The 25411-nt window shown below is 52.8% G+C and overlaps 1 protein-coding gene across 1 annotated transcript in view; it reads right to left on the bottom strand.

Moving 5' to 3' along the window:
* WIZ (WIZ zinc finger) overlaps positions 1 to 25411 on the bottom strand; it is a 58062-nt gene that overhangs the window by 31911 nt on the left and 740 nt on the right. Inside the window, exons 2-4 of the mRNA XM_058821371.1 lie at positions 19433 to 19782; positions 7125 to 7185; positions 2291 to 4644 (exon numbers count right to left, since the gene is read on the bottom strand). Coding sequence (XP_058677354.1) covers positions 2291 to 4644; positions 7125 to 7185; positions 19433 to 19721 — 2704 coding nt within the window. The 5' untranslated portion in view covers positions 19722 to 19782. The remainder of the gene's footprint in view (positions 1 to 2290; positions 4645 to 7124; positions 7186 to 19432; positions 19783 to 25411) is intronic.

Raw genomic sequence — 25411 nt, 5'->3', positions numbered from 1 at the left:
AAAAAAACCCCCAAAATTCACCCCATCAGGCTGAACGTGCCCGGGTCAAAGTTGGCCACTGCAAGGGAGGAGAGGTGGGATCAGGACCACCAGGAACACAAAAATCCCAAAAAAAAAACACCTGGAACCCAAAAAATCCCACCAAAAACCACCAAAAAACCCCCAAAAAACCACCAAGATCCACCCCATCAGGCTGAACGTGCCCGGGTCAAAGTTGGCCACTGCAAGGGAGGAGAGGTGGGATCAGGACCACCAGGAACCACCAGGAACACAAAAATCCCCCAAAAAAACCACCTGGAACCCAAAAAACCCCACCCAAAACCACCAAAAAAAACCCAAAAATTCCCCCAAAATTCACCCCGTCAGGCTGAACGTGCCCGGGTCAAACTTGGCCACTGCAGAGAGGAAGAGTGGTCGTGGGTGGGATCAGGGCCACCAAAAACCATCAGGAACCCAAAAATTTAAAAAAAAAAAATCCACCAGGGTATGAAAAAACCCCAAAAAAACCCATCGGGAACACAAAAATCCCAAAAACCCCACCAGGAACCCAAAAACCCCACCCAAAACCACCAAAAAAAAACAAAAAACCCCCAAATTTCACCCCATCAGGCTGAACGTGCCCGGGTCGAAGTTGGCCACTGCAAGGGAGGAGAGGTGGGATCAGGGCCACCAGGAACCACCAGGAACACAAAAATCCCCAAAAAACCCACCTGGAACCCAAAAAACCCCATCCAAAACCACCAAAAAAAAACAAAACCCCCCCAAAATTCACCCCATCAGGCTGAACGTGCCCGGGTCAAAGTTGGCCACTGCAAGGGAGGAGAGGTGGGATCAGGACCACCAGGAACACAAAAATTCCAAAAAACCCCAAAAATACCCCCAAAATTCACCCCATCAAGCACACAAAAATCCCAAAATAAAAAACACCTGGAACCCAAAAACTCCACCCAAAACCACCAAAAATACCCCCAAAATTCACCCCGTCAGGCTGAACGTGCCCGGGTCGAAGTTGGCCACTACAAGGGAGGAGAGGTGGGATCAGGGCCACCAGGAACCACCAGGAACACAAAAACCCCACCCAGAAACACCAAAAAAACCCCAAAATCCACCTCAGGTCAGGTGTCCAGGTGGGTTTGTGGCCACCAAAACCTCTGGTGAGATGTCCAGGTGGGTTTGTGGCCACTAAGACCACCAAGACCTCAGGTCAGATGTGCAGGTGGGTTTGTAGCCACCAAAACCTCAGGTCAGGTGTCCAGGTGGGTTTGTAGCCACCAAAACCTCAGGTGAGATGTCCAGGTGGGTTTGTGGCCACCAGGGTGACCAAAACCTCAGGTGGCTTTGTAGCCACCATGGCCACCAAGAGCTCAGGTCAGATGTCCAGGTGGGTTTGTGACCACTAGGACCACCAAGACTCATGGTCAGGTGTCCAGGTGGGTTTGTGGCCATGAAGACCACCAAGACCTGTGGTCAGATGTCCAGGATGGTTTGTGGCCATCAGGACCACCAAAACCTCACGTCAGATGTCCAGGTGGGTTTGTAGCCATGAAGGCCACCAAAATCTCATGTCAGTTGTCCACATCGGTTTGTGGCCACCGAGATCTCAGGTCAGATGTCCAGGTGGGTTTGTGACCACTAGGACCACCAAGACTCATGGTCAGGTGTCCAGGTGGGTTTGTGGCCATGAAGACCACCAAGAGCTCATGTCAGATGTCCAGGATGGTTTGTGGCCACCAAAACCTCAGGTGAGATGTCCAGGTGGGTTTGTGGCCACCAAAACCTCATGTCAGGTGTCCAGGTGGCTTTGTAGCCACCAGGGTGACCAAAACCTCAGGTGGCTTTGTAGCCACCACGGCCACCAAGAGCTCAGGTCAGATGTCCAGGTGAGTTTGTAGCCATGAAGGCCACCAAAATCTCATGTCAGTTGTCCACATCGGTTTGTGGCCACCGAGATCTCAGGTCAGATGTCCAGGTGGGTTGTAGCCATGAAGACCACCAAGAGCTCACGTCAGATGCCCAGGATGGTTTGTGGCCACCAAAACCTCAGGTCAGATGTCCAGGTGGCTTTGTAACCACCAAAACCTCATGTCGGATGTCCACGTGGGTTTGTAGCCACCAGGTTCACCGAGACCTCGTGTCAGATGTCCACGTGGGTTTGTAGCCACCACGACCACCAACACCTCCGGCCTTTTGTCCCCCCGAACCCCAGATCCCACCCTGCAGCTCCCCAAGGCCAGGTGGTAGCAGAAGACCTCCCGGTTGCCCCTCCCAGCAGCGGGAATTTGGTACAAACTACCTTTTTTCTTCTTCTTCTGGAAGGAGAACTTCTGCTCGATGGCCTTGACCTCCTCGGCGGAGATGAAGTGCCGCACGTTGTAGCTGACGCCGACGCGGTTGAGGTGGCCGCGCACGTGGTTGGCCAGGCCGATGCCGTTGTGGAAGCGGTCGGGGCAGTAGGGACATTTCCTCTCCTCGTTCTTCAGCATGGTGGCCTCCGAGCCCAGCAGCTCCTCCAGCTCCAGGGGACCCTCCAGAGGGGTGTCCAGCAGCAGAACGTCCAAGGGCAGAGGAGGTTCCTCCAGCAGGAACTCTCCCCCACGTGGTGGTGGTGGTGGTGGTGCTGCTGCTGCTGCTGGTGGTGGTGGGAGAAGCTTCTTCTTGAGGGGCTTCCCCCGCGGCCTCTTGGCCGCCCTGGGGTGGGCGCTCATCTCCTCCAGGAGCACCACGGGCACCGTCATCCTCAGCTGCTGCCGCTGCTCCTCCGAGGCCACCGCGGGGTCCGTGGCCCTCAGGGCGGCCCTGAAGGTTCTCTTGAGCTCCAGCGCGGCCCGAGGGACGGTGACGGTGGCGGTGGCGGTGGCGGTCCTGCTGTCCCCCAGCTCCACGTCCTCCACGGCCCACCCGTGCCGCAGCTCCTGGTGGCCGCGGGGGTTGTCCCCGTCGCCCTGCAGGCGTTGGGTGGCCGCTCTCTTCCGCAGCTGCTGCAGCGCCGAGTGCGAGAAGCTTCTGGACGGGGAGAACCCGGCCAAGGCCGAGCTTTGGCGGGAGAACGGCGCCGCCTTCCTGGCGTGGTGGAACCCGTGCAGCTCCTTCTTGGCGGCTCCTTGCTCGCTCTTGTCCAACCTGGGGTGACCAAAGGCGGCCGGGGCGGGCTCGTAGATGGAAGAACCTCCCGGCAGGAGGAATCCCCTCTCGGTTTTGCCGAAGCCCTCGGCGTCGGCGAAGCGGCCGGGCCGGGTGGGGCTGTAGGAACCGCGGGAGGTCCCGGGCTGCTCGGGGTCCTCCTCGAAGCTCTCGTGCTGCCAGGACAAGTGCGAGTGGGCGTATCTCAGGTGCTCCTTGAGGATGTGCTCGGTGGGCGCCGGGAAGCCGCAGAGCACGCAGGCGCTCGGCGCTTTGCCGGACGGCGCCGCCGCCGAGGGCAGCTCCTCGCTCGGGAAGGGTTTGTAGAGACCGTCCCCGAAGACGCCGGAGCTCCTCGAGGCGCTCTCCTTCCTCTCCTTGACGTGCATCTTGGCGTGCTGCACGAAGATCTTGGACGAGTTGGTGCCGAAGACGCACTTGGGGCACTGCAGCCGCGCCTCGCGCCCTTCGTCCGGGAACTCGTTCAGCTTCTGGATCTCCTCGATGATCTTCTCGCGCGACTCCTGGTGGCGCCGGCGGTGCCGCTCCAGCGCCGCGGCCTCGGCGAAGGCCCAGCCGCACTCGCCGCAGCAGAAGCGGCGGGCGGGCGCGGCGTCGGCGCCGCTGCGGCTGTGCTGCAGCATGTGCTCCAGCAGGTGCTCCTTGCGGCGGAAGTAGATGCTGCACTCGATGCAGGTGAACACGCTCGGCGCGTTCCCCTCCTGCTCGGGCTCCTCGTCCTTGGGGGGCTCCTCCAGCAGCACCCCGCACGCGTACGGCCGCGCCTCGGCCGCCTCCGGCGGCAGCAGCCGCTCCACCGAGTCCTCGGCGTTCACCGTCCACGACTGCTTGGCCACCACCACGTCCAGCTTGGGCAGCGTCCACTCGGCCGCGGGCTCCGGCTCCGATCTCCTCCGGCCGCTCTCCGAGGGTTTGGCTTTGGCTCTGCGCGACGCCGGCGCCGATTCGCGGCCCGAGGCCGAGCCGGGCGCGGCCGGTGCCGGCTGCGGGTCCTGGAAGGACGGGCTGGGGCTCCTGGAGATCCACTCCAGCCGCTGGACGCCGCCGAGCCCTTCCGGGTGCTTTGGTTCCTTCTGGGGGTGCTTCTCCTCCGGGGACGGCGCCGGCTTGGTCCGGTGGCCGTCCGGGGGCTCATCCCAGTCCGGTGGCCCGGCCCGGTGGCCGCTGTCCGGTTGCCCAACCCGGCGGCCATCCGGTGGCTCGGCCCAGCGGCCGTCGTCCGGTGGCTCGGCCCGGTGGCCGCCGTCCGGTGGCTCGGCCCAGTGACCGTTGTCCGGTGGCTCGGCCCAGTCCGGTGGCTCTGGCCGGTGACCGTGCGGAGGCTCGGTCCAGTCCGCAGTCTCGGGCCGGTGGCCGGCGCTGCCCGGCGAGTGGCCGGGGCCGGGCCGTGGCTCTAAAGTGCTTTGGTCGGTGCCGTGGGCCGGGCGCGCGCCCCAGGACACGGCCACGGGCAGCGGGCGGAACAGAGCCCGCGGGAACGGCGGCTGGTCCTCGGGAACCGGGCTGGAAGGGAATTTTGGGGTGAAAAACAGGGATTTGGGGAAATGTCGAGGTTTGCTGGGAGGGGGTTGAAGAATTTGGGGGGTATTCCCCAAAAATTTGGGGTGGACACAAATCCCACCCTCCCATGGCTGGAAGAGCCTTTGGGAACTCCAGGTGTTCCCCATTTGTGGGGCTGGAAGGGAATTTTGGGGTGAAGAACGGGGTTTGGGAAAAGACAAGCAGGATGTCCCCAGGGGGGGCTGGGATGGATCCAAGGGGAACTGGGATGGATCCAGGGGAACTGGGATCACTCCAGGGTGAACTGGGATGGCTCCAGAGTGAACTGGGATGGCCTGGTGGGAACTGGGATGGATCCAGGGTGAACTGGGATGGCTCCAGAGTGAACTGGGATGGCCTGGGCGGGACTGGAATCACTCCAGGGTGAACTGGGATGGCACCAAAGGGACCTGGGATGGCTCCAGGGTGAACTGGGATGGCCTGGGGGGGACTGGAATCACTCCAGGGTGAACTGGGATGGCTCCAGGGTGAACTGGGATGGCCTGGGTGGGGACTGGGATGGCCTGGGATGAACTGGGATCACTCCCGGGGGAGCTGGGATGGCTCCAAAGGGAACTGGAATGGATCCCAGGTGAACTGGGATGACTCCAGGGGGACTGGGATGGCCTGGGGGGAACTGGGATCACTCCAGGGTGAACTGGGATGGATCCAGGATGAACTGGGATCACTCCAGGGGAACTGGGATCACTCCAGGGGAACTGGGATCACTCCAGGTGAACTGGGATCACTCCAGGGGAACTGAGATCACTCCAGGATGAACTGGGATCACTCCAGGGGAACTGGGATGGATCCAGGGGAACTGGGATCACTCCAGGGGAACTGGGATCACTCCAGGGGAACTGGGATCACTCCAGGGGAACTGGGATCACTCCAGGGGAACTGAGATCACTCCAGGATGAACTGGGATCACTCCAGGGGAACTGGGATGGATCCAGGGGAACTGGGATCACTCCACGGGAACTGGGATCACTCCAGGGTGAGCTGGGATGGCTCCAAGGTGACCTGGGATGGCCTGGGGGGAACTGAGATGGATCCAAAGGAAACTGGGATCACTCCAGGGGGAACTGGGATCACTCCAGGATGAACTGGGATCACTCCAGTAGGGACTGGGATCACTCCAGGATGAACTGGGATCACTCCAGGATGAACTGGGATCACTCCAGGGGGAACCGGGATCACTCCAGGGTGACCTGGGATGGCTGGGGAGACTGGGATGGATCCAAAGCCAACTGGGATGGCTCCAGGATGAACTGGGATGGATCCAGGGGAGATTGGGATGACTGCAGGGTGAACTGGAATGGCCTGGGAGGGACTGGGATGGCTCCAAAGGGAACTGGGATGGCCTGGGGGGAACTGGAATCACTCCAGGGTAAACTGGGATGACTCCAGCGGGAACTGGAGTGGCCTGGGGTGCCCTGGTGGGGACTGGGATCGCTCCAGGGTGAACTGGGATGGCTCCAAAGGGAAATGGGATCACTCCAGGGTGAACTGGGATGGCTCCAGGGTGAACTGGGATGGCCTGGGTGGGGACTGGGATGGCTCCAGGGGGAACTGGGATGGCTCCAGGGTGAACTGGGATGGCTCCAGGGTGAACTGGGATGGCCTGGGGTAAACTGAGATCACTCCAGGGCGACCTGGGGTGGCTCCAGGGGGAACTGGGATCACTTCAGGGTGAATTGGAATGGCTCCAGGGTGACCTGGCATGGCCTGGGTGGGACTGGGATGGCTCCAGGGTGAACTGGGATCACTCCAGGGTGAACTGAGATGACTCCAGCAGGGACTGGAATCACTGCAGGGTGACCTGTGGTATGGGATGGCTCCAGGGTGACCTGGCATGGCCTGGGGGGGACTGGGATGGCTCCAAAGGGACCTGGCTTGGCTCCAGGGTGACCTGGGGTGGCTCCAGAGGAAACTGGGATCCCTCCAGGGTGACCTGGGATGGCTCCAGAGGAAACTGGGATCCCTCCAGGGTGACCTGGGATGGACTGGAACGGCTCCAGGGTGAACTGGGATGGCTCCAGGGGGGATTGGGATCACTCCAGGGTGCCCTGGCATGGCCTGGGTGGGACTGGCATCACTCCAGGGTGCCCTGGGGTGGCCTGGGTGGGACTGGAATGGCTCCAGGGTGCCCTGGCATGGCCTGGGAGGGACTGGCATCACTCCAGGGTGCCCTGGGATGGCCTGGGAGGGACTGGCATCACTCCAGGGTGCCCTGGCATGGCCTGGGAGGGACTGACATCACTCCAGGGTGCCCTGGCATGGCCTGGGTGGGACTGGAATGGCTCCAGGGTGCCCTGGCATGGCCTGGGAGGGACTGGCATCACTCCAGGGTGCCCTGGCATGGCCTGGGTGGGACTGACATCACTCCAGGGTGCCCTGGCATGGCCTGGGAGCCCGTGGCCGCTCTGTCCCTGGGAACTCACCCGAGCTGTGTCCGGTGAGCGGCGGCCGGGACGGCCCCGGAGAGAGCGGGGTCGGGCTCATCTGGAAAACACGGAGGGGAACAGGGTCAGCACAGCCAGCAGGGAACTCCTGGGAAAGCCTCGGCCCTGGGGTGGCCGGGAGGGAATTCCTGGGAAAGCCTCGGCCCTGGGGTGGCCGGGAACGCTCCCAGAGCCGGTCCTGGCACAGCCGAGCCCGGATTAGTGCTGGATTTGCCAGCCTGGCTCGGGCAGGGCTCAGGGAGGGCTCAGCGTCCGAGGGATAATCGCTGCTAAGGAGGTTAACGGGAAAGCTGAGGGAGATCCTGTTATCCCTGCTCTGGGGAGAGCTCCTGCACGGAGACACAGTCCCAAAAATCCACATTCCACATTCCCAAAAATCCCCATTCCACATTCCCAAAAATCCACATTCCACATTCCCAAAAATCCCTGCTCCACATTCCCAAAAATCCCTGCTCCATGTTTGCAGAATCCCCATTCCACATTCCCCAAAATCCCCATTCCACATTCCCAAAATTCTCCATTCCACATTCCCAAAATTCTCCATTCCACATTCCCCAAAATCCCCATTCCACATTCCCAAAATTCTCCATTCCACATTCCCAAAATCCCCGTTCCACATTCCCAAAAATCCCTGCTCCACATTCCCCAAAATCCCCATTCCACATTCCCAAAAATCCCCATTCCACATCCCCAAAATCCTGGAATTTAACCTCAACCTTCCCAAATCCTGGAGTGAAACCCCAACATTCCCCAAATCCCGGAATTTAAAAGGGGTTTGTGGAGTCCCAAAATCCAGGAGTTTAACCCCAAAATCCCAGAGTTTAAAAGGGGTTTGTGGAGTCCCAAAATCCCAGAGTTTAACCCCAACATTCCCAAAACCCCAGAGTTTAATCCCAACATTCCCAAAATCCCAAAGTTGAACCCCAAGTCTCCCAAAATCCCAGAGTTTAACCCAAACTCTCGCAAAATCCCAGAGTTTCACCCCAAAATTCCCAAAATCCCGGAGTTTAACACTAACTGTCCCAAAATGCCGGAGTTAAAAGGAATGGAGGAATTCCATCCTTGGAAAGGCTCAAACTCAACGGATTGGGCTGGAACAGCAAAATTTTAAGCAGGAAAACTGTGGAGGCCCCGAAATCCATAAAATTCTGAGCATTTAGGGTTAAAATTCCCCAGAAAGTCTGAACCAAGAGATTTTTGGGATGGTTTCCATCAGATTTCTGGATGGGAATTGGGTCAGACCAAAATTGGCTCCTGGAAACCCAAAATGGCGGAAATTGGGTGGGAATTTGTGACTCGACTTCCCTGAGCGATGCAAGGGGCTCCCAAATTCTCCAAACCCAACGATGGCCCCCAAAACTCCCACCCGTCATCGGGAGGGCGGTTGGGTGGTCACCGGTGAGTTGGCCTCCTACTCAACACAACCCAACCAAACCCAACCAAACCCAACAAAACCCAACAAAAACGAAAACAAACCCAACCCAACTCAATCAAACCAACCCAACCAAACCCGACTCAACCAAACCCAACTCAATCCATCCAAACCAAACCCAACCAATAAAACCCAAGCAACTCAACCAAACCCAACTCAATCCATCCAAACCAAACCCAACCAATAAAACCCAACCCAACTAAAATGAACCCAAACCAACTCAACCAAACCCAACTCAATCCATCCAAACCAAACTCAACCAATAAAACCAAACTCAACCAATAAAACCCAATGCAACTCAACAAAAACGAACCCAAACCAACTCAACCAAACCCAACTCAATCCATCCAAACCAAACCCAACCAATACAACCCAACGCAACTCAACAAAAACGAACCCAAACCAACTCAACCAAACCCAACTCAATCCATCCAAACCCAACTCAATCCATCCAAACCAAACCCAACCAATAAAACCCAAACCAACCCAACCAAACCCAACTCAATCCATCCAAACCAAACTCAACCAATAAAACCCAACCCAACTAAAATGAACCCAAACCAACTCAACCAAACCCAACTCAATCCATCCAAACCAAACTCAACCAATAAAACCAAACTCAACCAATAAAACCCAATGCAACTCAACAAAAACGAACCCAAACCAACCCAACCAAACCCAACTCAATCCATCCAAACCCAACACAATCCATTCAAACCAAACTCAACCAATAAAACCAAACTCAACCAATAAAACCCAACGCAACTCAACAAAAGCGAACCCAAACCAACCCAACGCAACCAAATCCAACTCAATCCATCCAAACCAACTCAATCAAACCCAACCCAACAAAACTCAACTCAACCAAACCCTACAAAACTCAACCCAACTTAATCCAAGCCAACTCAACGAAAATCAACCAAACACAACTCAACCAAACCCAACTCAATCAAACCCAAACCAACTCAACCAAACCCAACAAAACTCAATCCAACCAAATCAAACTCAAGCAAACCCAACCCAACTAAACCAAATCAAACCCAACTCAAAAAACTCATCCCAACCAAACCCAACTCAACCAAACTCAATTCAAACCAATCCAAAGCAACTTAACTAAATCCACCTCAACTCAACCCAGCCCAGCTCAAGCCATCCAACCCCACCCCAACGGCCCCAGATCCATCCAATGGTCCCAAATCCATCCAACGGCCCCAAATTTGGCTCTTCCAGCTCCAAGGGCCACCCAGGGCGGGTCCAACCCAACCGTTGGGCAGCCAAAGGTGCCCGGGATCGGTAATCCCAACGTTCCTGGGGAATGAGCGCGGTGGAGGGAGGAAAACACGGAAATTCCATAAAAAAGGGAAAATGGGAGCTCCTCCCTCTCCAATCCACCCGAGATAAATTCATATGGAAAGTTGGGATGGACCCAGACCCACGGGATGGTCCTGGAATGTCCCCATGGGAGAGGAGCCATGGGAGATCTGGTGACATCACGGAATAGATCCCAAATGAACCCCAAAATGTCCCCATTGGAGAGGAGCTATGGGAGATCTGGTGACATCACGGAATAGATCCCAAATGAACCCCAAAATGTCCCCGTGGGAGAGGAGCCATGGGAGATCTGGTGACATCACGGAATAGATCCCAAATGAACCCCAGAATGTCCCCGTGGGAGAGGAGCCATGGGAGATCTGGTGACATCACAGAATAGATCCCAAATGAGCCCCGGAATGTCCCCATGGGAGAGGAGCCGTGGGAGATCTGGTGACATCATGGAATAGATCCCAAATGAACCCCAGAATGTCCCCGTGGGAGAGGAGCCATGGGAGATCTGGTGACATCATGGAATTGATTCCAAACGTCCCCATGGGAGAGGATCCACAGAAGATCTGGTGGTGACACCACAGAATTGATCCCAAACGAGCTCTGGAATGTCCCCATCGGAGCAGATCCATGGGAGATCTGGTGACATCATGGAACTGATCTGAAATGAACCCCAAAATGTCCCCATTGGAGCAGAACCATGGAAGATCTGGGGATATCATGGAATTGATCCCAAATGAGCTCTGGAATGTCCCCATTGGAGAGGATCCATGGGAGATCTGGTGACATCACGGAATAGATCCCAAATGAACCCCAGAATGTCCCCATTGGAGAGGATCCATGGGAGATCTGGCGATGGCATCACAGAATGATCCCAATTGGAGCATTGGGGTGAGGTGGATCCATGAGAGATCTGGTGACATCAAAAAATTGATCCCAAACAAACCCCAAAATGTCCCCATTGGAGAAGATCCACAGAAGATCTGGTGGTGACATCATGGAATGATCCCAAACAAACCCCGGAATGTCCCCATTGGAGAGGATCCATGGGAGATCTGGTGACATCACAAAATGATCCCAAACAAACCCTGGAATGTCCCCATTGGAGACACAGAGCCGTGGGAGAGGTGGTGACATCATGGGATGATCCCAGATGAACCCCAAAATGTCACCATCGGAGCAGATCCATGGGAGATCTGGTGGTGACATCATGGAATAGATCTCAAATGAACCCCAAAATGTCCCCATTGGAGAAGATTCACAGAAGATCTGGTGGTGACATCATGGAATGATCCCAAACGAGCTCTGGAATGTCCCCATTGGAGAAGATCCACAGAAGATCTGGTGGCGACATCACAAAATGATCCCAAATAAACACCAAAATGTCCCTGTTGGAAAGGATCCACAGAAGATCTGGTGGTGCCATCATGGATTGATCCCAAACGAGCTCTGGAATGTCCCCATTGGAGCAGATCCATGGGAGATCTGGTGGCATCATGGAATGATCCCAAATAAACCCCAAAATGTCCCCATCAGAGCAGATCCATGGGAGACGTGGTGACATCACAGAATCGATCCCAAACGTCCCCATCGGAGCAGATTCACACAAGATCTGGTGGTGACATCACAAAAGGATCCCAAATAAATTCTGGAATGTCCCCATTGGAGCAGATCCACAGAAGATCTGGTGGTGACATCACAAAATGATCCCAAATAAACACCAAAATGTCCCTATTGGAGAGGATCCAGAGAAGATCTGGTGGTGACATCATGGAATTGATCCTAAACGAGCTCTGGAATGTCCCCATTGGAGCAGATCCACAGAAGATCTGGTGGTGACATCATGGGATGATCCCAAACAAACCCAAAATGTCCCCATCAGAGCAGATCCATGGGAGACGTGGTGACACCACAGAATCGATCCCAAACGTCCCCATCGGAGCAGATCCACAGAAGATCTGGTGGTGACATCACAAAAGGATCCCAAATAAATTCTGGAATGTCCCCATTGGAGCAGATCCACAGAAGATCTGGTGGTGACATCATGGGATGATCCCAAACAAACCCCAAAATGTCCCCATTGGAGAAGATTCACAGAAGATCTGGTGGTGACATCATGGAATTGATCCTAAACGAGCTCTGGAATGTCCCCATTGGAGCAGATCCATGGGACATCTGGTGGCATCATGGAATGATCCCAAATAAACCCCAAAATGTCCCCATCAGAGCAGATCCATGGGAGACGTGGTGACATCACAGAATCGATCCCAAACGTCCCCATCGGAGCAGATTCACACAAGATCTGGTGGTGACATCACAAAATGATCCCAAATAAATTCTGGAATGTCCCCATTGGAGCAGATCCACAGAAGATCTGGTGGTGACATCACGGAACCGATCCCAAACCAGCTCTGGAATGTTCCCGGGACGATCCCTGCCGGCCAAATCCTCCCGAGCTCCGATTTTGGAGGAGATCCATGGAAAAAAGGAGGAGGTTCCTCATCCCACCGCTCACCAGGGGCTGGAAAAATCCCTCTGGGACCGAATCCAACCCTGACGGGATCCAGGCCACAGCTCCCTCTGACATTCCTGGGACAATCTGGCCCTTCCAGAACTTTCCAGGGGCCACAAATCCCCCAAAAACGCCCCCAAAACTCCGAGGGGTTCGTCCCTGCCGACGCTCCGCGGGTCCCTGCTGCCGGGAGCAGCTGCTCCGCTGCTTTTCCCAGAAAAGGGGCCCCGGCTGGGGCCGGCTCCAGGAGCGGCGGCCGCGCCCAGCGGGGCTGGAAAACATCCCAGGAAAATTTGGGATGTCCCCCAAAAGGGGCTTGGAGGCACCTCGGGGCTGAGGAGAAACATCTCGGGGGGAGAAATCCGCAGGGAAAAGGGAGATCCGTGGATTTGGGGGATTCCGCAGTGGGGGGGGGGGGGAAAAATGATGTCCCAAAGTTGTCCCAAATCCCAGAAAAATTCTGGGGAAAAGTTTTGGATGGAGGGGAGGGGAGAGGAGGGGGATGGGGGCCTGAAAATTCCAAAATTCCAGGGGAATCCCGGGAATTGGGGGGTTTGGGAATCTCGGCAGCTCGCGGCGACAGGGCAGGGAAAAACAAACTCAAAAATCCCTGGAAAGCTGAAAAATCACAAAAAAATCCAACCCGGCCGAGGTTTGGCACCTGCAGCTCCCGAGGAAAAGGCAGCGCGGCCAGAAAAGCTCCTGGAAAAGCTCCTGGAAAAGCTCCTGGAAAAGCTCCTGGAAAAGCTCCTGGAAAAGTTCCTGGAAAAGCTCCAGGAAAAGCTCCTGGAAAAATTCCAGCGGTGCCAGCGAGGCGGGAAAGCCCCGAACCAGAGCAGTTTTGCCCCAGATCTGCGGGGGAGGATTCCCAGGGAATCCTGGCAGCACCGGAGCCGCCGGAGCTCGGCGGGATGGGGGAGATCAAGGGGAGATTTTCCAGGGGAATTTGGGGGAAATTGGGGGGATGAGAGGATTGAGGGGGGATCCTGAGGTCCAGAATGGGATTCTGGGGTCCAGGAAACTGCAGGACACGATCCCAAACTCCAGGACACGATCCCAAACTCCAGGACATGATCCCAAATTCCAGGACACGATCCCAAACTCCAGGACACGATCCCAAACTCCAGGACACGATCCCAAACCCCAGGACACGATCCCAAACTCCAGGAAGATTATAAACCCCAGGACATGATCTCAAACTCCAGGACACGATCCCAAACTCCAGGACACGATCCCAAACTCCAGGAAGGGATTATAAACTCCAGAACACGATCCCAAACTCCAGGACACGATCCCAAACTCCAGGAACAGATTATAAACTCCAGGACGTGATCCCAAACTCCAGGACACGATCCCAAACCCCAGGACAGGATCTCAAACTCCAGGACACGATCCCAAACTCCAGGAAGGGATTATAAACTCCAGAACATGATCCCAAACTCCAGGACACGATCCCAAACCCCAGCACAGGATCCCAAACTCCAGGAGATGATCCCAAACTGCAGGAGATGATTCTGGGGTCCAGGAAACTCCAGGACACGATCCTAAATTCCAGGACGTGATCCTGAACTCCAGCACATGATCCCAAATGCCAGGATGCAATCCCAAACTCCAGGAGGTGATCCTGGGGTCCAGGACAGTTCAGGACAGGATCCCAAATTCCAGGAGGTGATCCTGAACTCCAGGACATGATCCCAAACCCAGAATGTGATCCTGGGATCCAGGAAACTCCAGCACAGGATCCCAAACCCCAGCACAGGATCCCAAACCCCAGGAGATGATCCCAAAGCCCAGCACAGGATCCCAAACCCCAGCACAGGATCCCAAACCCCGGCACAGGATCCCAAACCCCAGCACAGGATCCCAAACCCCGGCACAGGATCCCAAACCCCAGGAGATGATCCCAAACCCCAGGAGATGATCCCAAACCCCAGGAGATGATCCCAAAGCCCAGCACAGGATCCCAAACCCCAGGAGATGATCCCAAACCCCAGGAGATGATCCCAAACCCAGCACAGGATCCCAAACCCCAGGAGATGATCCCAAAGCCCAGCACAGGATCCCAAACCCCGGCACAGGATCCCAAACCCCAGCACAGGATCCCAAACCCCAGGAGATGATCCCAAACCCCAGGAGATGATCCCAAACCCAGCACAGGATCCCAAACCCCGGCACAGGATCCCAAACCCCAGGAGATGATCCCAAACCCAGCACAGGATCCCAAACCCCGGCACAGGATCCCAAACCCCGGCACAGGATCCCAAACCCCAGCACAGGATCCCAAACCCCAGGAGATGATCCCAAACCCCAGGAGATGATCCCAAAGCCCAGCACAGGATCCCAAACCCCAGGAGATGATCCCAAAGCCCAGGAGATGATCCCAAACCCCGGCACAGGATCCCAAACCCCAGGAGATGATCCCAAACCCCGGCACAGGATCCCAAACCCCGGCACAGGATCCCAAACCCCGGCACAGGATCCCAAACCCCGGCACACGATCCCAAACCCCGGCACACGATCCCACGATTTTGCAGCCCAAACCCTGGGATTTATCAGCCCAAAATCCCAGGATTTTCAGCCCCAAAAACCAGGATTTTTCAGCCCAAAACCAGAATTTTATGGTTTAAAAACCAGGATTTTATGGGTTTAAAACCGGGAATTTATGGCCCAAAAACCAGGATTGTACAGCCTAAAAATTGGGATTTTATGGCCCCAAAATGGGAATTTTATGGCCCAAAATTCAGGATTTTATGGCAAAAAATCAGGATTTTACAGCCTAAAAATTGGGATTTTGTGGCCCAAAACCAGGGATTTTATGGCCCAAAATTGGGGATTTTATCGTCCAAAAATGAGGATTTTAGGGCCAAAAAATTGGGATTTTACACCCCAAAAATGTGGATTTTGTGGCCCCAAAATGGGAATTTTATGGCCCAAAATTCAGGATTTTATGGCCCAAAAATCAGGATTTTACAGCCTAAAAATTGGGATTTTATGGCCCAAAAAATGTGGATTTTATGGTCCAAAAATCCGGATTTTTATTGCCCCAATTTGAGGATTTTAGGGCCAAAAAATTGGAATTTCACACCCCAAAAAAGGGGATTTTTATGGCCCCAAAATGGGGATTTTTTGGCCCAAAACTGGGGATTTTAGGCCCCAAAATTCAGGATTTTATGGCTCAAAATTGAGGATTTTATGGCCCGAGGGAGTTGAACCCAGTCCTTGTCCTACTTTGGGAACTCCCAAACCTCTCTCAGCGATTTTACAGGATTTTACAGCCTAAAAAAAATCAGGATTTTACAGCCTAAAAATGGGGATTTTACACCCCAAAACCAGGGATTCTGGGGCTCAAAACCTGGGATTTTATGGTCCAAAAATCCGGATTTTTATTGCCCCAATTTGAGGATTTTAGGGCCAAAAAAATTGGAATTTCACACCCCAAAAAAGGGGATTTTTATGGCCCCAAAATGGGGATTTTAGGCCCCAAAATTCAGGATTTTATGGCCCAAAATTGAGGATTTTATGGCCCGAGGGAGTTGAACCCAGTCCTTGTCCTACTTTGGGAACTCCCAAACCTCTCTCAGCGTTTCCCTCCCGGGTTTATTTTTAAACCGTGGCCCCGTTCTGGCTCGGGCTGGGAGGGATTTGGGATTTGGGGTTTGGGATTTGGGGTTTGGGGTCTGGGATTTGGGGTGTTATTTATAGCCCCACAACATCCACGGCAGCTGCTCCCAAATTTGGGGATTTTTGAGCCAAAAACGGCTCCGGACGCTGCTGAGCCCAAATGTGGGGGCAGCTCTGGGGCAGGGGGTGGTTGTGGGGTCAGGGGTGACCCCAAAGGTGCATTTGGGGTTCCCTGTGGCCCCAAAAATCTTTGGGAAGAGTTCCCGACCCCAAAAAATGTTTGGGAAGAGTTCCTGACCCCAAAAAGATTTGGGAAGAGTTCCCGATCCCAAAAAGATTTGGGAAGAGTTCCCGACCCCAAAAAGATTTGGGAAGAGTTCCCGACCCCAAAAAGATTTGGGAAGAGTTCCCGACCCCAAAAAGATTTGGGAAGAGGTCCTGACGCCAAAAAATGTTTGGGAAGAGTTCCCGACCCCAAAAAGATTTGGGAAGAGTTCCCGACCCCAAAAAGATTTGGGAAGAGTTCTTGACCCCAAATAGATTTGGGAAGAGTTCCTGACCCCAAATAGATTTAGGAAAAGGTCCTGACTGTTCCCGTCCCAGTTTGGGGCCGTTCCCGTCCCAGTTTGGGGCCGTTCCCGTCCCAGTTTGGGGCCGTTCCCGTCCCAGTTTGGGGCCGTTCCCATCCCAGTTTGGGGCCGTTCCCGTCCCAGTTTGGGGCCGTTCCCGTCCCAGTTTGGGGCAGTTCCCGTCCCAGTTTGGGGCCGTTCCCCTCCCAGTTTGGGGTCGTTCCCATCCCAGTTTGGGGCCGTTCCCATCCCAGTTTGGGGCCGTTCCCATCCCAGTTTGGCGCCGTTCCCGTCCCAGTTTGGGGCAGTTCCCGTCCCAGTTTGGGGCCGTTCCCGTCCCAGTTTGGGGCAGTTCCCGTCCCAGTTTGGGGCCGTTCCCGTCCCAGTTTGGGGCAGTTCCCGTCCCAGTTTGGGGCCGTTCCCGTCCCAGTTTGGGGTCGTTCCCGTCCCAGTTTGGGGCCGTTCCCGTCCCAGTTTGGGCCGTTCCCGTCCCAGTTTGGGGCCGTTCCCGTCCCAGTTTGGCGCCGTTCCCGTCCCAGTTTGGGGCCGTTCCCGTCCCAGTTTGGGGCCGTTCCCATTCCAGTTTGGGGCCGTTCCCGTCCCAGTTTGGGGCCGTTCCAGTCCCAGTTTGGGGCAGTTCCCGTCCCAGTTTGGGCCGTTCCCGTCCCAGTTTGGGGCAGTTCCCGTCCCAGTTTGGGGCCGTTCCCGTCCCAGCCAATCCCATTATTTTTTTTCCTGGCTCTGACCCTAATTAGGAGAAATTCCTGGGAATGGGGCCAGAGCTGGAAACCAGCCCTGATCCCGAGGGCACCCCCAGGAAATGTTTTGGGGCTTTCCCCAAATGTTTTGGGCTTTTCCCAGGATGTTTGGGATGTGTTTGGGGTCCTTGGGTGCTGCTCTCGGGGTTTTTCCTGGATTGAGTTCAAGGAACCATAAAAAATCTGCAGAATTTGGCAAAGATCCCTCAGGATGGGATCCAGAAGGGTTTGAGGGCACCTGGAGGGCTCTGCTGATCCCAAAATTGACCCCAAAGGCTGGAAAATCTCATGGCAGGAGCCAGAGCATAAGAACGACACCATTTCACCCCAAAAAAACCCCGCCAAAGCTCATTGGGATGGTTCCCAATTAAATCAGGACTTTGGAGGCACCTGGAGGGTTCTGCTGATCCCAAAATCCAGCCAAGGTTTGAGTTCTGGGACTGGAGAAACCCGTGGCAGGAGTCACCCCACAAGAACGACACCCAAAAAAAACCAAAAAACCCCAAAAAAACCTCAAATAAACCCAAAAAAAACCCCAAATAAACCCCAAAAAAACCCCAAAGTTCACTGGGATGTTCGTTCCAAATTAAATCAGGGCCTTGGAGGTACCTGGAGGTGATCACCAACATCACCACCGAAACAACCAACACCACCACCAAGACAATCAACGTCATCAGCAAGGCAAGCAACATCATCATCATCATCATCACCGAGACAACCAACGGCAAGAGAAAACCAACACCATCACCAAGAGAGCCAACACCATCACCAAGACAACCAACATCATCATCAACACCAGGAGAGAGCCAACATCGTCACCAAGAGAATCAACACCAACACAACCACCAACACAACCATCACCACCAAAACCAACACCACCAAAACCAACATCACCAACACAACCATCACCACCAACACCACCAACACAACCATCAGCACCAACACAACCATCAGCACCAACACAACCAACACCACCAAAACCAACATCACCAACACAACCATCACCACCAACACCACCAACACAACCATCACCACTACCAAGAGAGCCAAGATCATCACCAAGAGAATCACCACCAACACAACCACCACCACAACCATCACCAACACAACCATCACCACCAACACAACCAACACAACCATCACCAACACAACCATCACCACCAACACAACCAACACCATCTCCAACACAACCAACACAACCAACATCACCAACACAACCCAACATCACCACCAACACAACCATCACCACCAACGCAACCAACACCACCAACGCAACCAACACCACTACCAAGAGAGCCAAGATCATCACCAAGAGAATCAACACCAACACAACCACCACCAACACAACCAACACCACCACCACAACCATCACCAACACAACCATCACCACCAACACAACCATCACCAACACAACCAACATCACCACCAACATCACCAACACAACCAACACTACCAACACAGCCAACACCATCTCCAACACAACCAACACAACCAACATCACCAACACAACCCAACATCACCACCAACACAACCAACATCATCTCCAACACAACCAACATCACCAACATCACCAACACAACCATCACCCCAACACAACCATCACCACCAACACAATCTCCAACACAACCAACATCACCAACACAACCAACACCACCAGCATCACCACCAACACAACCATCACCACTACCAAGAGAATCACCACCAACACAACCACCACCACCAACACAACCAACATCACCAACACAACCAACACCACCAACACAACCAACACCATCTCCAACACAACCAACACAACCAACATCACCAACACAACCCAACATCACCACCAACACAACCGTCACCACCAACGCAACCAACACCACCAATGCAACCAACACCACCCCAACACCACCAACACAACCAACATCACCAACACAACCAACACCACCAACACAATCAGCACCACCAACATCACAACCATCACCACCAACACCACCAACACAACCACCATCACCCCCAAGAGCACCACCCCCCTCAAACCCCCCGGTGCCGGTGCCACCCCCAAACCCCCGCGCCCGCCCCGCGGCGCTCACCGGCCTCGTCGTGCGCTTCCAGGGCCACGTCGGGCTCGTGCCGGGCCAGCGAGGATGAGGATGAGGAGGATGAGGATGAGGATGAGGAGGATGAGGAGGAGAAGAGCTCCGAGGGTTCCTCGCCGTGCCGGGGCCCCGCGGGCGCCGGCTCCTCCTCGGTGGTGCCGTAGAACGCGCCCTCCTCCGGGTGGGCGCCGGCTTTGGGGTCCTGCGGGAGGAGCCCCGGCTCGGGGGGCGTCGGGAGGGCTCGGCCCCCGTCCCCGGGGAAGGGCGGCGCGCCGCGCTCCATCCCGCGCCGGGGACGCACAACCGCGCGGCGGCGGCGGCACGGCGCGGACTGCCGGCACAACCTGCGGGGAAACGGGAGAATGTGAGGGAAAAGGGAGGCTTGGGGCACCAAAAGTGACCAAAAGTGACCAAAAGTGACCCAAAATGACCAAGTGTCAAATCTGCTCCCCCCCGCACTCCACTGAGGGAAAATGGGCACAAAATGAGCAGAGGGAAAGGGTTTGGGGGCACCAAAAGTGACCAAAAATGACCAGAAATGACCAAATGTCAAATCTGCTCCCCCCCCGCACTCCACTGAGGGAAAATGGGCACAAAGTGAGGAAAGGAAAAGGGTTATGGTCACCAAAAGTGACCCAAAAGTGACCAAATGTCAAATCTGCTCCCCCCCGCACTCCACTGAGGGAAAATGGGCACAAAGTGAGGAAAGGAAAAGGGTTGGGGTCACCAAAAGTGACCCAAAATGACCAAAAGTGACCAAATGTCAAATCTGCTCCCCCCTGCACTCCACTGAAGGGAAATGGGCACAAAATGAGCAGAGGGGAAGGGTTGGGGACACCAAAAGTGACCAAAGGTCACGAATCCTCCACTGAGGGAAAATGGGCACAGAAAGAGGAAAGGAAAAGGGTTGGGGGCACCAAAAGTGACCCAAAAGTGACCAAAAGTGACCAAATGTCAAATCTGCTCCCCCCCGCACTCCATTGAGGGGAAATGGGCACAAAACAAGCAGAGGGGAAGGGTTGGGGGCACCAAATCTCAACAAATGTCACCTGTTTATCTCCTGCACTCCACTGAGGGAAAATGGGCACAAAATGAGGAAAGGAAAAGGGTTGGGGTCACCAAAAGTGACCAAAAATGACCAAAAGTGACCAAAAGTGACCAAAAGTGACCAAATGTCAAATCTGCTCCCCCCTGCACTCCACTGAAGGGAAATGGGCACAAAATGAACAGAGGGAAAGGGTTTGGGGGCACCAAAAGTGACCAAAAATGACCAAAAGTGACCAAAAGTGACCAAATGTCAAATCTGCTCCCCCCCGCACTCCACTGAGGGGAAATGGGCACAAAGTGAGGAAAGGAAAAGGGTTATGGTCACCAAAACTCAAGAAATGTCACTAAAAGTGACCAAATGTCACCAAAACTCAACAAATGTCACCTGTCCTCCTCACCCAGGCAAAACTGGCACAAAGTGAGCAAAGGGGAAGGGTTGGGGGCATCAAAATTCACCAAATGTCACCAAAACTGACCAAAATTCAGCAAATGTCACCAAAACTGACCAAAACTGACCAAAATTCACCAAATGTCACCAGAACTGACCAAAAGCCACCAAAATTCACCAAATGCCACCAAAACTGACCAAAACTCACCAAATGTCACCAAAACTCACAAAAATTCACCAAATGTCACCAAAACTGAACCAAAACTCACCAAAAATCACCAAATGTCACCAAAACTCACCAAAACTCACCAAAATTCACCAAATGCCACCTGTGCTCCCCCCTGCACTCCACTGCGGGAAAATGGGCACAAAATGAGCAAAGCATCCCAAAAGGTGAGAATTAAAACAATTCAAGGGAAATAAATCCCAAAATCCCCTTTTCCTGCCCCTAAATGTGGGAATTAACACAATTTCAGTGAAATAAATCCCAAAATCCCCTTTTCCTGCCCCTAAATGTGGGAATTAACACAATTTCAGTGAAATAAATCCCAAAATCCCCTTTTCCTGCCCCTAAATGTAAGAATTAACACAATTTCAGTGAAATAAATCCCAAAATCCCCTTTTCCTGCCCCTAAATGTGGGAATTAACACAATTTCAGTGAAATAAAGATCCCAAAATCCCCTTTTCCTGCCCCAAAAATTCGGAATTAACCTAATTGCGGTGAAATAAAGACCCCAAAAAAATGGGAATTAACCCAAATCCAGTGAAATAAAAATCCCTAAATCCCATTTCTCTGCCCCAAAAATGGGAATTAACCCAATTGTGGTGAAATAAAGATCCCAAAAAATGGGAATTAACCCAAATCCAATGAAATAAAAATCCCTAAATCCCATTTCTCTGCCCCAAAAATGGGAATTAACCCAATTGTGGTGAAATAAAGATCCCAAAAAAATGAGAATTAACCCAAATCCAGTGAAATAAAAATCCCTAAATCCCATTTCTCTGCCCCAAAAATGGGAATTACCCCAATTGTGGTGAAATGGAAGTACCAAAATCCCATTTCTCTGCCCCAAAAATGGGAATTAACTCAATTGTGGTGAAATAAAGATCCCAAAAAAATGAGAATTAACCCAAATCCAGTGAAATAAAAATCCCTAAATCATATTTCTCTGCCCCAAAAATGGGAATTAACCCAATTGTGGTGAAATAAAGACCCCAAAAAATGGGAATTAACTCAATTCTGGTGAAATGGAAGTCCCAAAATCCCATTTCTCTGCCCCAAAAAATGGGAATGAACCGAATTTCGGTGAATTTCGGGCGGGCCGGGAAGGGAAAACCGCGCCCAGGGGAGGAGGAAGAGGCGCTAAAAGCCGGGAATTGGCGGCTCTACAGGACAATTAATAAATTAATTAATTCAATCAATCAATCAATAAAGGATGGGAGGAGCTGAATTCACCCCGAGGAGGGGAAAAGCCAAAATCCCCTCGGGGTGTGGAGGGGAATGAGCGCGAATGGGGCGGGAGGGGGAATTTTAAACACAGAGAAAATCGCAAATTTGGGGGGAAAATTAGAAATCCTAAACATGGAGAAAATCCCAATCCCACAGCAAGTCCCAAATCCCAAAAGCAGAGCAAATTCCAAATCTGGGGCAAAATGCCAAATCCCAAACCTGGAGAGAATCCCAAACCCGGAGAAAAATCCCAAATCCTAAACACAGAGAACATCCCAAACCCAGAGCAAGTCCCAAATCCCAAACCCAGAACAAATCCCAAACCCAGAACAAGTCCCAAATCCCAAATCTGGGCAAAATCCCAAACCCAGAGCAAATCCCAAACCCAGAGCAAATTCCAAATCTGGAGCAAATCCCAAATCCCAAACACAGAGAAAATTCCAAACCTGGAGAAAATCCCAAATCTGGGGCAAAATCCCAAATCTTGGGCAAAATCCCAAACCCAGAGCAAATCCCAAATCCCAAATCTGGGCAAAATCCCAAACGCAGAGCAAATTCCAAACCCAGATCAAATTCCAAATCCCAAACGCAGAGCAAATCCCAAATCCCAAATCCCAAATCCCAAATCCGGGCAAAATCCTAAACCCAGAGCAAGTCCCAAATCCCAAACCCAGAGCAAATCCCAAATCCCAAATCTGGGCAAAATCCCAAACCCAGAGCAAATTCCAAATCCAGAGAAAATCCCAAATCCCAAACACAGAGAAAATTCCAAATCCCAAACCCAGAGCAAATCCCAAACCCAGAGCAAATCCCAAACCCAGAGCAAATCCCAAAACCAGAGCAAATTCCAAATCCAGAGAAAATCCCAAATCCCGAACACAGAGAAAATTCCAAACCTGGAGAAAATCCCAAATCTGGGGCAAAATCTCAAATCTTGGGCAATATCCCAAACCCAGAGCAAATCCCAAATCCCAAATCTGGGCAAAATCCCAAACGCAGAGCAAATTCCAAATCCCAGACCTGGAGAAAATCACAAACCCAGAGCAAATTCCAAATCCCAAACCCAGAGCAAATTCCAAATCCCAAACGCAGAGCAAATCCCAAATCCCAAATCTGGGCAGGGGCAAAATGCCAAATCCCAAACACGGAGAAAATTCCAAACACAGAGAAAATCCCAAAATCTGGGGCAAAATCCCAAACCCAGAGAAAATCCCAGACCCAGAGTAAATTCCAAATCTGAAGCAAAATCACAAACACAAAGCAAATCCTAAATCCCAAATCCAGAGCAAATCCCAACCTTGGAGCAAATCCCAAATCTGGAGCAAAATCCCAAATCCTAAACCCGGAGAAAATCCTAAATCCAAGAAAATCCCAAATCTGGGGCAAATCCGAAATCCCAAACACAGAGAAAATTTCAAACACTGAGAAAATCCTAAATCCGGAGCAAATCCCAAATCTGGAGCAAAATCCCAAACCCAGAGCAAATCCCAAATCCCAAATCCAGAGCAAATTCCAAGCTTGGAGCAAATCCCAAATCTAGAACAAATCCCAAACACAGGGAAAATCCCAAATCCCAAGGACAGACCCAGAGCAAATCCCAAATTCCAAACACAGAGAAAATCCCAAAGCTGGAGCAAAATCTCAAACCCCAAACCTGAAGCAAATTCTATATTCTGGAGCAAATCCCAAAGCCAATCCCAAATCTCAAATCCCAAACCTGGAGCAAATCCCAAATCTGGAGCAAATCCCAAATTCCAAACCTGGAAAAAATCCTAAACCTGGACCAAATCCCAAATCTGGGGCAAAATCCAAAACCCAGAGCAAATCCTAAATCCCAAATCCAGAGTAAATCCTAAACACAGAGAAAATCCCAAATCCCAAACTCAGAGCAAATCCCAAATCCAGAGCAAATCCCAAACTCAGAGCAAATCCCAAATCCAGAGCTAATCCCAAACCTGGAACAAAATCCCAAACCTGGAGCAAAATCCCAAATCCCAAACCTGGAACAAATCCTAAATCCAGAACAAATCCCAAACCCAGAGAAAGTCCCATACCTGGAGCAAATCCCAAACCTGGAATAAATCCCAAACCCCAAACCCAGAGCAAATCCCAAACCTGGAGCAAAATTCTAAATCCTAAACGTGGAGCAAATCCCAAATCCCAAACCTGGAGAAAATTCTAAACCTGGACCAAATCCCAGATCTGGGGCAAAATCCCAAACCCAGAGCAAATCCTAAATCCCAAATCCAGAGTAAATCCTAAACACAGAGAAAATCCCAAATCCCAAACCTGGAGCAAATCCCAAATCCAGAACAAATCTCAAACCCAGAGAAAGTCCCATACCTGGAGCAAATCCCAAACCTGGAATAAATCCCAAATCCCAAACCCAGAGCAAATCCCAAACCTGGAGCAAATCCCCCTGGATCCCAAATCCCAAACCCAGAGCAAATCCCAAATCTGGAATAAATCCCAAACCTGGAATAAGTCCCAAATCCCAAACCCAGAGCAAATCCCAAACCTGGAGCAAATCCCCCTGGATCCCAAATCCCCCTGGATCCTAAATCCCCTTGAATCCCAAATTTAGGGATCCCAAATCCCTCTGAATCCCAAATGCAGGGATCCCAAATCCCCAGTTTCCAAATTGAGGGATCCCAAATCCCCCTGATCCCAAATCTGCCTGGAACCCAAATCCCTCTGGATCCCAAATGCAGGGATCCCAAATCCCTTTGAATCCCAAATTTAGGGATCCCAAATCGCCCTGGATCCCAAATTCAGGGACCCCAAATCCCTCTGGATCCCAAATTCAGAGATCCCAAATCCCTTTGAATCCCAAATTCAGGGATCCCAAATCCCTTTGGAACCCAAATCCCCTCTGGAGCTATCCCAAATTCCTCTGGATCCCAAATCCCCCCAAATCCCAAATTTAGGGATCCCAAATTCAGAGATCCCAAATCCCTTTGAATCCCAAATTTAGGGATCCCAAATCCCTTTGAATCCCAAATCTCCCTGAATCCCAAATTCCTTTGAATCCCAAATTTAGGGATCCCAAATCCCTTTGAATCCCAAATCCCCTGAATCCCAAATTTA

Source organism: Ammospiza caudacuta, chromosome 29, assembly GCF_027887145.1.
Source record: "Ammospiza caudacuta isolate bAmmCau1 chromosome 29, bAmmCau1.pri, whole genome shotgun sequence".
Taxonomy (NCBI): domain Eukaryota; kingdom Metazoa; phylum Chordata; class Aves; order Passeriformes; family Passerellidae; genus Ammospiza; species Ammospiza caudacuta.
This window is presented reverse-complemented; position numbering and strand designations above follow the sequence as displayed.